The 13,058-nt window shown below is 38.0% G+C and overlaps 2 protein-coding genes across 3 annotated transcripts in view; one reads left to right on the top strand and one right to left on the bottom strand.

Moving 5' to 3' along the window:
• TEX10 (testis expressed 10) overlaps positions 1-13,058 on the top strand; it is a 51,276-nt gene that overhangs the window by 16,581 nt on the left and 21,637 nt on the right. For both annotated transcript variants that reach the window (XM_023202738.2, XM_023202744.1), the window contains exons 6-9: positions 5,957-6,195; positions 6,850-6,985; positions 8,156-8,331; positions 9,620-9,797. In XM_023202738.2, coding sequence (XP_023058506.1) covers positions 5,957-6,195; positions 6,850-6,985; positions 8,156-8,331; positions 9,620-9,797 — 729 coding nt within the window. The remainder of the gene's footprint in view (positions 1-5,956; positions 6,196-6,849; positions 6,986-8,155; positions 8,332-9,619; positions 9,798-13,058) is intronic.
• Positions 1-13,058, bottom strand: part of INVS (inversin) — a 234,441-nt gene that overhangs the window by 2,490 nt on the left and 218,893 nt on the right. The window lies entirely within an intron of this gene.

A 13,058-nucleotide genomic window follows, 5' to 3' on the forward strand; every position in this document is an offset into this window, starting at 1 on the left:
ACAGTGGCACGATCTCGGCTTACTGCAACCTCTACCTCCCGGGTTCAAGCAATTCTTCTGCCTCAGCCTCCCAAGTAGCAGGGATTATAGGCATGCACCACCACACCCAGCTAATTTTTTGTGTCTAGTACAGACAGGGTTTCACCATCTTGGTCAGGTTGGTTTCCAACTCCTGACCTCAGGCGAGCCAGTGTGCCCAGCCTGTATTTTTAACCTGATATCTACATTTTTAAATCTCAGGTCGAAATACAGAGTTAAAAATGATATAATTTATTTTTATTGAGGTAAAATATATATAATATTAACCATTTAAACCACTTTTTTTTTTTTTTTTTTTTGAGGTGGAGTCTCACTCTGTCGCCTGGAATGGAGTGCAGTGGCTGGATCTCAGCTCACTGCAAGCTCCGCCTCCTGGGTTTATGCCATTCTCCTGCCTCAGCCTCCTGAGTAGCTGGGACTACAGGCGCCTGTCACCTCGCCCGGCTAGTTTTTGTATTTTTAGTAGAGATGGGGTTTCACCGTGTCAGCCAGGATGGTCTCGATCTCCTGACCTCGTGATCCGCCCATCTCGGCCTCCCAAAGTGCTGGGATTACAGGCTTGAGCCACCGCACCCGGCCTTAAACCACTTTTTAAGTGTACAGTCCAGTGGCATTAAGTACTTTCACATTGTGTGATCATCACCATCTATCTCGAAAAAAGACATTCTTTGCATTTTTCATTGTTTTAACATTTGCACTAATGATACAAAAGCACTGATGGGTAAAACTGTTAGTATCTTAGGATGAATTAAGGCAGTGGCACCAAACTATACTAGTAGACATTGTATTCTTCACCACCATATGCTCACAGTTTAAAAGAAAAACAAGCCAGTTTCACTTAAGAAGGTCCTTAATAAGCAGTAAACATAAGTGATCGTATTAAGTCATGACCCTTGTCCTGGTGCGGTGGCTCACGTCTGTAATCCTAGCACTTTGGGAGGCTGAGGTGGGTGGACCATGAGGTTAGGAGACTGAGACCATCCTGGCTAACACGGTGAAACCCTGTCTCTACCAAAAATACAAAAAATTAGCTAGGTGTGGTGGCAGGCGCCTGTAGTCCCAGCTACTCGGGAGGCTGAGGCAGGAGAATCGCTTGATCCCTGGAGATGGACATTGCCGTGAGCTGAGGTCACACCACTGTGCTCCAGCCTGGGTGGCAGAATGAGACTCCTCCAAAAAGAATAAAAAAGTCATGACCCTTGAGAACGCATATTTTTAATATTCTGTGTGATGAATGAGAAGTGTACATAAAGCATTTCTGCTGCATATCAAAGAACTATGATTGTCCCAAGGAAATAGCCCTGTGGGATTTTCCTACTTGCATTTTCCTGGAATGGACTAGATTTTAACTTGAAGAAAATGACTGACAAACAGTGGTTATTCCGATTTGGGTATTTGGCACATGTTTTCACAAAAAACAAAGTGACTGGCCAGGCGCAGTGGCTCACACCTGTAATCCCAGCACTTTGGGAGGCAAAGGCAGGCAGATCACCTGAGGTCAAGGGTTTGAGACTGGCCTGGCCAACATGGTGAAACCCTGTCTTTATTAAAAATACAAAAATAAGCCAAGTGTTGTGGCACACGCCTGTAACCCCGATACTTGGGAGACTGAGGTGTCAGACTCACTTGAAGCCCAGAGGCAGAGGTTGCAGTGAGCCAAGATAGTGCCACTGTACTCCAGCCTGGGTGACAGAGTGAGACTCCATCTCAGAAAAAAAAAAAAAAAAAAAAAAAAAAAAGAACAAAGTGAGCCTATTAGTTCCAGGAAAACAAATGGCATTTGTTGCCACTGATAAAATTTGAGCTTTCAAGCAAAAATTGATAATTTAGTAAACTTCTGTCTACCACTATGAATTCTATCTTTATATTTACTACCTTTTTGTTCTTCATGTTTTTCATGTATCTCAGTCCTGCCTGGGATCATTTAGAGTCTTCTTTAGTTCATTTTTTCTCCCCCCATAAAAATGTATTTCTCTAGCATTTCTGAAGAATGTTTTAACAGGGTTAATATTATAGATTTGGCAGTTATTTTCTTTGAGCATACTGACGATATTTTACTGTCTCCTGGTTTCCATTGTTACGTTAAGAAGTCAGCTATGAGTCTTAACTGCTGATACTTTAGGAGTTACCTGTGTGTGTGTGTGTGTTTTTTTTTCCCTAAAGTTTTTCTTCTTGTCTTTCATTTTCTGCAGTTTCACAATGATGTATCCAGTTGTGGTTTTCTTTTCTGTTTATTCTGCTTGGGATTCAGTGGACTTAACTGATATCTTGAATCTTGAATGAAATGTCTTCATCAGTTCTGAAAAATGTATTATCTTTTAAACATTTGCCAATTTCTCTTCTTTCCTTTCAAGGCTAATTTAATGCATGTTACATCTACTTACTGAATCCTCCACCTATTTTTTAATCTTTTCTTTATCCTTTCCAATTTTTAATTATTTAGTTTTATTCAGTTGTAGTCAAACATAAGTCCATGGAATTTTCATTTTTTATTTTTCAGTCCTAGAATTCTTTCCAATTGTTCCATCACCACTCATTGGAAAGAGTATACTTTATCCATTAAATTTCCTTTGCTCATTTGTCAAAATTCAGTTGACTGTATTTTCATGGGTCTGTTTTGGGACTGTGTTCCATTAATTTATGTATGTTTGTTGTTTCACCAATACCATCTTATCTTGCTTATTGTAGCTTTATTGTGAGTCTTGAAAATAGGGCATGTGAGTCTTCCAGCTTTGTTTTGCTTTCGTGTTTTTTTTTTTTTAATGGGGTCTCCTTATGTTGCTCAGGCTGATTTTCAGCTGGGCTCAAGGGATCCTCCCGCCTTGGCCTCCCAAAGTGTTGGGATTACAGGCATGAGCCACCATGCCCAGCTTGTTTTGCTTTAGTCTTATGTTTGGTATTCTGGGTCTTTGATGTTACCATGTAGACTTCAGAAATCAGTTTGTCAGCAGTTACCAAATAGCTTGCTAGAACTTTGATTTGGATTGTGTTGAATCTATAGATTAGTTTAGGAGGAATTATTCTTTAAACTGCTAGAATGATGCAGAACTAGGATTCAGGTTTAAGACTTACTTTTACTTTCCTAGGAGAGAAACCTTAAAGGGCCAAGCTCAAGGAAGGGATGTTGTCCGGGCACAGTGTCTCAAACCTGTAATCCCAGCCTTTTTGGAGGCCAAGGCGGGCGGATCACTTGAGGTCAGGAGTTCGAGACCAGCCTGGCCAACATGGTGAAGTCCCATCTCTACTAAAAATACAAAATTAGCGGGGTGTGGTGGCGTGTTCCTGTAACCCCAGCTACCCGGGAGGCTGAGGTGGGAGGATCATGCCACTGCACTCCAGCCTGGGCGACAGAGCAACACTCTGTCTCCAAGAAAAAAAAAAGGTAGGGATGTCTTGGTAGGCCCTAGGCTTTGACTTTTGACTTCCTTTTCTTGTGGGGCCACTAAAAGTTTGCCTTAGTTTTGCAGCTTTTTTCTTTTGAACTGGCAATTGCCCTCAGGACTAAACCTTGAGTACTGGAATCTTGCACTTCTAGTTATTTTCAGCAATATTGTAATTACCTATACTACCTTTACTGGAAATCGAAGTTTCCTCAGAGATCTGCCTTCCTCCTAGAATTGTTGGTTGGTGTATTTAGTCTTTGAAATTTCTGTATATGTTATTGGAGGAGCAGAAGGAACTCTCCCAAGTTTGCAGATGTCCTTTGAGACTTTCTGGATCGTAATAGATTATGCTGCCTGAGATAAAGTTAGGATAAATTTTCCAAAGCTCTGCCTGTGGGGAAGAAATGTTTCAAGTCTATCCCAGTGTTTACTGTCGCTTTTCTTAATGATAGGATTCCTAATTTTCATCTGAACGTGCCACAACACAAAATAAAAAACAGATTTCTCAGCTTTCTTTGAAGCTAGGAGCAGTCCCGTGAGTAATTTCTATTAAATAGCTCAGACTTCCTCCAGTGTCAGACTTGTACACTGAGTTGTCTGTTGGCCATCTCCATCTGGATTTGATTATGATCCTTTAGACTCAACATATCCAACGGAGAATTAATTTCTAGATCTCTCTGCTCCTTTTTCTTCATCATCTCTATCAAATTAGTCACTACTGTTAGAACCCTTGATGACTACTCCTCCTGTCTCCACCATCTTCAGACTCATGTATTTGTATATATTTAAGCATATTTCAAATCTGGCTGATTTTTGTTCTTTCTAAATACCCTCCTTCTCCCAGTTCATACCAGCATTGACCCTGGTTCTTGGACTTGCCATCTCTTGCTTGGAGTTCTGTAGTAGCCCCACAACTGCTTCGATAGTTTGTAACTCTGATTTTCCCTTTTATAGCCACACAATCATGTCTCTGAAAGAAGCTTGCAACCATGTTATTCCTTTGCTTACAGAATTAATTTTGATGTCTTTAGCCTCTGGCTCTTTGTAACCTGGTTCCATTTTTTCTTTCCAGGCTCATTTGTCATTCCTGGTCTTACATTTGATGCTTGATAATGCCATATTTCTTTTATTTCTCTTCTCATGTATTTGTGGTTCCTCACTACTGTGCCCTTGCTCAAGACTAACTAGGATTAATCTTTTCCTTTAAAATTGATTGACTTGAGATATTTATGGCTTCAGTCAAATTTACATTTTTCTTTTCTGTTTTTTAATGATAGGGTCTCTCTTTATTGCCCAGGTTGGAGTGCAGTTGTGTGATCATAGCTCACTGTAACCTCAAAGTTGTGGGCTTAAGTGATGCTCCTGCCTCGGCCTCCTGAGTAGCTAGGACTACAGGCACTTGCCAGCATGCCTGGCTTATTGTATTTTTATTTATTTATTTTTTGAGATGGAGTTTTCGCTCTTGTTGCCCAGGCTGGAGTGCAATGGTGCAATCTTGGCTCACTGCAACCTCCGCCTCCTGGGTTCAAGTGATTCTCCTGCCTCAGCCTCCCAAGTAGCTGGGATTATAGACATGTGCCACCACACCCGGCTAATTTTTTTTTGTATTTAGTGGAGACAGGGTTTCACCATGTTGGTCAGGGTGGTCTTGAACTCCTCACCTCAGGTGATCCACCTGCTTTGGCTTCCCAAAGTGCTGGGATTACAGGTGTGAGCTCCCGTGCCCGGCCTTAATTTTACTTTTATTTTTTGTAGAGATGGGATCTTGCTGTGTTTTCCAGCCTAGTCTCCAACTCCTGGCCTCAAGCAGTCTTCCCAGTTCATCCTTCCAAAACACTGGGATTACAGGCATGGGCCACCACGTCCAGCCAGCTTTATGTTTTTCTAAACATGAAAGAAATAAGCTCTGCTGTTGAATATACCACAGTCTGAAATGAGTATGTTCTAAGTTGCGAATTTTGTTTTTATTAAAATATTTTATTTCAGGTTTTTTGAAATTGGGTTTTGTTTGGCTAGAGTGAATAAACTGATATTAATATGTGAATTATAAAATTGTTTCAAATCAGTGCTTACCTGGATATGTCTCCTTATTTCACATATGAGAAAGTTATGGCCAGGAAAGACTAGTGATTCTTTTAAGTCAGATGATTAGTTAAAAGCAGAGCCAAGATCTGCTGTGATTTCCATCCAAATGTAATTATCTGCCTTAAATCAGGTGTGTCAGGGTTTTTAAGTTTTATCTTTCAAGTTCACAGGCAATATTATAAGAGCATATACATTTTGTGTGAATAGCACCTTGAGTAATGAATTGAGCTGTATACACTCTGTACCTTCTTAACAACTCTGATTCCCTAATGAAATGGTTTATTTGTAGAACTGTGGCCTAAGTCTTGCCTATGCACCTATCTTCTTGGCCATCTATTAATTCTAGAAGGGAATTTTTTAAAACTCCACTGATAGATTATTTTAAGTATTCTAATGAAGCAGGCATGGTAGACGTAACGCTTTATAGATGTGTGTGTCTTTGTTTCTAGCATCAAGCATTGCACAGTTCTCTCCAATAACATAGATCATCTCTTACTGAATTTAACACTGTCTGATATCATGGTCTCCCTGGCAAATGCATCAACTTTGCAGAAGGATTGCAGTTGGATAGAAATGATAAGGAAATTTGTAACAGAGACCCTTGAAGATGGCTCTAGGCTAAATAGTAAGCAACTGAACAGATTGCTGGGAGTATCCTGGAGATTAATGCAAATACAACCAAACAGAGGTAGGTGATGCTACTTTGCCCTTATTTAAGAGTAGAGCTCTTACATGTGCTATCTTAAGGTCTAGCTTTGAAATGATGGCTTGTAAACATTCCATGTAGTCAGGCTAATTATATTCAGCCCTAGAAGGTAGCTACTGTCTACTTGAACACTGAAATTGTTTATGGCTCAGAGTATCTGTAAGTGGGTAGGTCCACTCTGAAGCAAATTGATAAAGACTCTACCCTCTTCTGATCTAGTTTGACTAGAATTTGAGAACTTTTTCCCTTGATTCATATGGCATGAATCTTCCCTGTCTCTTTACCTTTCTTCTAGCTTGATGTTAAGTTATATTAAGTCAGTTTTAGAGTGGCTTACTTATTCTTTGATTTAAAAACAAAGTTTTCCTATGTAGTTCCCATCTAAATCGCCTTTCTAATATTCTGGTTTTTGTCATTCCTAGGTTTGTTGTTAAGAAAATTTATACTGTAACTACTGATTGATTTGACTTTTTTTATTAGGCCATTGCTATAGGACTTCAGTGGTAGTTGTCAGTTTGTGGCTAAAATGGCTTTGCCATAGGAACAAAGTAAAGTATTTCGGTGCATTCAGAGGAATTTGGGGGCTGTTAAAACATTTTTTGATTCATATGCAAGTTGTTTTCTTTCTGTTTGTAGAGGACACAGAGACTCTTATTAAGGCAGTTTATACATTATATCAGCAGAGGGGCCTTATCCTTCCAGTTCGGACTTTGTTATTGAAGTTTTTCAGTAAAATCTATCAGACAGAAGAACTGAGATCTTGTAGATTCAGGTAAAATCTTGTTATTTTTCCTTTCTTTTTATCTTGCTGAGTTTTTCTGTCGTCTGTTTAAATATTTAAATAATTTTAGAGAGATTAAATCTTTGGAGAAGTTCATTCTTTTTAATCCTACTTGTTTGCATTTAGGAAATGATATAAAATTTTAAAAGAAGCATACATAAAGTGCCAGTAAACTTTATACCCATATCTGAACAGATAAAAGACTGCTTAGGCATGCATTTCCACCTGTCCACTTATAGCTAAGGGACAGTTGGAACCATCTTAGCCCTTTCTCTTCCCTTCCCATAAAAATTACGGAGGTTGAATCTCTAGCCATTAGTGACATATTGAGGCATATGGGATACGAGTGAGGGTAATAGAAGATGAGAAAGTTTCTGGCTTAGTTTGGTGCTATTAGAGACAACAAAAGAGTGGACTAAGGAATTTTTCAGTAAGATGAGTTTGAGGTTTATTTGGCATAGTCAGAAATGTTTGAGAGGAAGATAGAGATTTGGGAGACCTCAACATATATAGGTAGTTGTTGTAACATATTCGTGTATTGACTTTAAGCCAAGTACTTTACATAATCTCAGTAATCTTCATACTGCTACTGTGAGGTGAATACTGTTAGCTTCCATTTTACAGAAGGAAGCAGAAAATAAATAAATTGGTGAGTATTATATAGCTAATGTATAGCAGAGCTGAGACTTAAGTTCAGGTCTGTCTTGACAGCGAAGTCCATGATAGAATCACCAACCTTTCAGGGGACCTAGTAAAAATGTTCACTGTTATTCAAGACATTTGCACTCCAGCAAGTATTCTAAAGAAATAAAAATAGCACAAGTTTGAAGCCATTTTGTATGGGAGCAACTTACGGTGAATGTGTACATTTGTTAATATAGTATAACACCACCAATTAGGATAAATAGTTAAGTGTCTTTATCCTTCAAAATAAGAATACAATTTAGATACTGCCCCATTTAACATTAATTTAGTGGTTAAAGCCTTGGAAAATGATGCTGGCATCTTGTGGGTTCTCAAATGTTTAAATGAATAAATTTGGTATTATTGGTACATAATTAGTCACTTTGTGATATATTTAAATTTTTTGTTTTTTTTTTTTGGTTTAAATTTATTTCCCTTGTCTTTGAGAATTACAAAAATGTCTTTGGCCTTTCTAAGATATCGTAGTAAAGTGCTATCCCGTTGGCTGGCTGGTTTACCATTGCAACTTGCTCATCTTGGCTCCCGAAATCCTGAGCTCTCTACACAGCTTATTGATATCATTCATACCGCTGCAGCACGAGCAAATAAAGAATTACTAAAAAGTTTACAAGCTACTGCCCTCCGAATTTATGGTAAGAGTTCATTTGCTTAATGGCGTAGGTAGTCATTGGTCCACCCTGATACACAAAATAAGTTTTTAAGGGGAACTCTGTAGTTTCGCCTTTCCCTTAGTCTAAATTAGTAATACCATGGTTAAACTGCCAAAACAAAACATCAGACAGCAAATTCATTTTCAGTATTTATTAGGATATAGAAGATTAATGATTGTTGATGCTTATTGCATTCTTAAATTGTCTTTCAAACCACTTGCTATTCATAAATTCAAAACTAATCTGATACTTAAAAATTCCTTTGCTCTGATGGCAAGACATATCTTTATTATTAATTATAATGAATATCTTGTATGACTTTCATATATTATTTATTCATCTGGAACTGACTTAACTAATATTTTAAGCAGAATTATTAGAACAACTGGGATGTATGTATACATATCATTATTGAAATATTCACATACTATAAAATTCACCATTTTACAGTATACAGTTCAATGAATTTTAAAAACTATATTCCTAAGGTTGTGCAACTAACTATCACCACTGTCTAATTCTAAAACATTTTTATCACCCCAGAAAGAAACTTGTACTGATTGGAAGTTCATCCTTACTCCTTTCTTCTCCCAGCCCCTGGAAATCACTCATCTACTTTCTGTCTGTATGGATTTGCCTATCATGGATATTTCTTATAAATGGAATTACATAACATGGGGCCTTTTGTGTCTGGCCTGTTTCACTTACCATAATATTTTCAATACTTTATTCCTTTTTATTGTTGAGTAGTATTTCATTGTATGGATATGTCACTGGTGTTTATCCATTTGTCTAGTGATGAACATTTTTGAGTGGTTTCCACCTTTTGTGGGTTATAGTTTTAAATATGTATTTTTCAATATTGGTCATATATATGTAGGTGTATATATACACACAGCAAACCTAGTCTTTTGCTTTAAGTCAGGTTGATGTTGTAATTGTCACTGTTTAGCAAAATTGCTTGTTTACTTTGTGCCCAATCTCTTTTCCTCTTTACCCCCATGAAAGTTTTTATTTCTAACAAGACACTTGGATATTAAATCTTTAAATAAATTATGTTTGGTATTTTATTTTATGCAGTAGCTTAACAAGCTGTACATAAGTGTTTGATGATATTAATATAATTATGCTTTTATGTAATGGATATTCGGCATAAAATTCAGCATAAAATGTTAGCCTATAATTCACTGGAAATAATTGATCTGCTTTATTAATCTCTGGTTTGCTTGTCTTTCATAGTTGATGTTAATATGTCTATCTACCTCACTAGATCCACAAGAAGGTGCTGTGGTGGTTCTCCCTGCAGACTCTCAGCAGCGTTTGGTTCAGCTTGTATATTTCCTACCCAGTCTGCCTGCTGATCTGCTTTCTCGGTTAAGTCGTTGCTGTATTATGGGAAGACTCAGTTCAAGTTTGGCTGCCATGCTTATCGGGATACTGCACATGAGGTAGCATGCTCAAGTGAGCTGTATTTTAAGTGTATAATCTTTTCCCCCTTTTACTGGTAATTTGTGAAGTATGGAAGGCTTTTGAAGTCGCATATACTACCTTCATTTACTCTTAATGCAACAGTTAAAACTGTTGATATCACTAGGTAGAGTAAGTTCACAAGAGTAAGACGGTTTCAAATTACTTGGTTTTGATAGATAGGTTGGAATAAGAGTTGAAATAGAATTAACAAAAGTGTGTAGTAAGGGATATATTGGTAGGTGAGGGTGTCGTACTTCAAACCTTTGTTGTTATGGAATTGCAATATAGACCTTTTCTTCAGAGAGCTCAGAATTTAATGTAGCTAGTGAATTAAATAAGCTCATGGACTGAGACCAGGAATCACTTGTAATCTCTCACTTTTTTTTTCCTGGTGGTATAATAAACATAACATAAAATTTACCATTTTAACCTTTCTTAAAACGTTTTGCCAGGCACGGTGGCTCACGCCTGTAATCCCAGCACTTTGGGAGGCCAAGGTGGGCAGATCACGAGGTCAGGAGTTTGAGACCAGCCTGGCCAGCATGGTGAAACGCCATCTCTACTAAAAATACAAAACTTAGCTGGGCATGGTGATACGTGCCTGTAGTCTCAGCTACTCAGGAGGCTGAGGCAGAAGAATTGCTTGAACCCAGGAGGCGGAGGTTGCAGTGAGCCGAGATGGTGCCACTGCACTCCAGCCTGGGTGACAGAGCGAGACTCCATCTCAGAAAAAAAAAGTTTTAATATTTCAAGAGACAAGTTCTCACTCTTACCCAGATTGGAGTGCAAGTGGCATGATCATAGCTCACTGCAGCTTTGAACTCTTGGGCTCAAGAGATCCTCCCGCCTTGGCCTCCAAAGTAGCTAGCACTACATGCCATTTTCCATAGCCATTTTACTCTGAAACTCTGAAAGGTTTTATATTGCTCGTGTTGGAAGTATCCTCATGTGTACATCTTCAGTCATAGTATTTTAGTATTCAGCGGTATTACTGGTTGTGGGAAGGGTCTAATGGGAAGGGTCTGATGTGGTTTTAGGCAGAAATAGAAATCTAGGCTGTAGTTGAAAAGTTTTCTTGTATAGATCCCCTATCTCAGGTAGATAAGAGTAGCTTACTCTTAATAGACTTTCTTCATACCAGTATAGGACAGATATTTAACTCTGGTCATTGGAAGTGTGCTTCAAAACTGACAGTAAATTTGCCTTTTACCAAAACAGAGAACAAAACATGTAAATAAAATATTGTTTGTATTTAAAAATTCTAGGTTTATTTCTTCCTTGTATATGCCCATTAAAGGGGCCTGGACATATTTTTTTAAGAATTTTAAATATTGATTAGTTTACCATGTTTTTTCTTTTTAGATACTAAAAAAAACTGCACTTTGTTTTGTGTAAGCAAAGTGCTAGGCCTTTTAAAAGTTAAATTTTTAAAGTTTTTTTCTGTAACTTAAGTGCTTGTTTTTTATTTGACTTCCAGTAGAGGGCACTCTGTTCCTTAGATATAACTTAGATTCAGTTCAGTTAAATCACCCCTTGAATGTTTCTTGAAATTGATTCTCCTTGGAAGATGCATTTAATGTCTTCCTCAACATCTGTTCACTTATGTTTAGTAAGTTTTGTCAAAGATGTTTTTTAAAATCTTGGGTTTTTTTTTTTTTTTTTTGCTTTTATCTTTTTGTGGCGATCAGTGGCGAGAATTGGGAAAATATATTAATTTTACAAATACTGATAATACAGACTCACATTTAAACGATTATCATTGTAGTTAAAGTCTGCCAAATTAAATTTTGCTTTTTAGTATTTGTACAGAGTCCATTAGTAGACTTCTCTCTATATAGGTGTATTATTCCCATCTAAAGTAGTCCCTTTTTAAAAAGAATACAAAATTAGGACTTTTTAGCCTTGTTGAGCCCATGGCACTATCATTGTATCACTTTTCATAGGGTCATAATAAGACTAGCTGGGCGCAGTGGCTCACGCCTGTAAATCCCAGAACTTTGGGAGGCTGAGGCAGGCGATTACTTGAGGTCAGGAGTTTGAGACCAGCCTGGCCAACGTGGTGAAACCCCATCTCTATTAAAAATACAAAAATTAGCTGCGCATGGCAGCTCGTGCATGTAACCCCAGCTACTAAGGAGGCTGAGGCAGGAGAATTGCTTGAATCCAGGAGGCAGAGGTCGTAGTGAGCTGAGATAGTGCCACTGCACTTCACCCTGGGTGACAGAGGGAGACTCCATCTTAAAAAAAGGACTGAAGGTTAGTTCATTCAGACATATATATGTTGGGTTACTTCATATCTTTAGTTTTTTATTCAAAATAACTCCTCTTCTTGACCATGACTATAAAAGTCAACTTTTAAATTATTTGCCACTAACACTCTTAAAATATTGCTTCTCAGTCCCATGCATCCTGTGCACTGTTGCCAGATTGATTTTTCTGCAATACTCCTTTACTCAATTCTGATTTTTATCTTGTCACATTAATTGGTCTGTGAGATCAAGTTTAGCTCAATTTTTGTAGTTCTGATACCTTGCCGTCTGTATTAAAGCATTTGTCTAACGGCAGGACATGTACCACCTAAGCAGGGATTCCATGTGTTAAAAACCCATCAGCTAGAAATCTTTCATGTTTATTTTATCTCAGCTTTTAAAAAATGTGTTTGGAATTGCTGTCTCTACCTTTTTACCAGCCAGTTATAGTTTTTTTATAATCTGATGTTTTCCTCATACCATTCTACTTGTGGTGTTTCATCATAATATCCAGTGGCCTTTTCTCAGTTCTTACCCACTACCCCAATTCATTTATAGCCAGATTGGGGGAACAGAAAGCATAGATATGGAAAGATGCTCCGTGGTGTTAGATAAAATCTCTGAGGAAGGAGAAATTGGCTTGTACCAGGAAGTTTGGCTCGGGTTTCAAACAGGGTGAACATATGACCTGGTCTGCCAGGAACAGTTCCATTTTACTCCTTTTGACCCAGCATAATCAGCACCAGCACCCTCTTTTGCTCACAGAAGTGTTCAGGCTTAGAAAGTATATATGGTTTTCATAGTTTTAAAGACAGTGTGCTATATTGCTTGTCATTTATCACTTTTCACAGGGTCAGAATTTTAAATAGGCTGTTAAATAAATTTGCTGCCCCTTTTGGCCACTGGATGGCACAGTGGCTTCCTGTTTTCATTGAGTTCAAGAAGGTAATAGTTTGTTTTCCAACCACTATTTTGTACTTCTTTCTGTTG

The sequence above is a fragment of the Piliocolobus tephrosceles genome, chromosome 14 (assembly GCF_002776525.5).
Source record: "Piliocolobus tephrosceles isolate RC106 chromosome 14, ASM277652v3, whole genome shotgun sequence".
NCBI lineage: Eukaryota > Metazoa > Chordata > Mammalia > Primates > Cercopithecidae > Piliocolobus > Piliocolobus tephrosceles.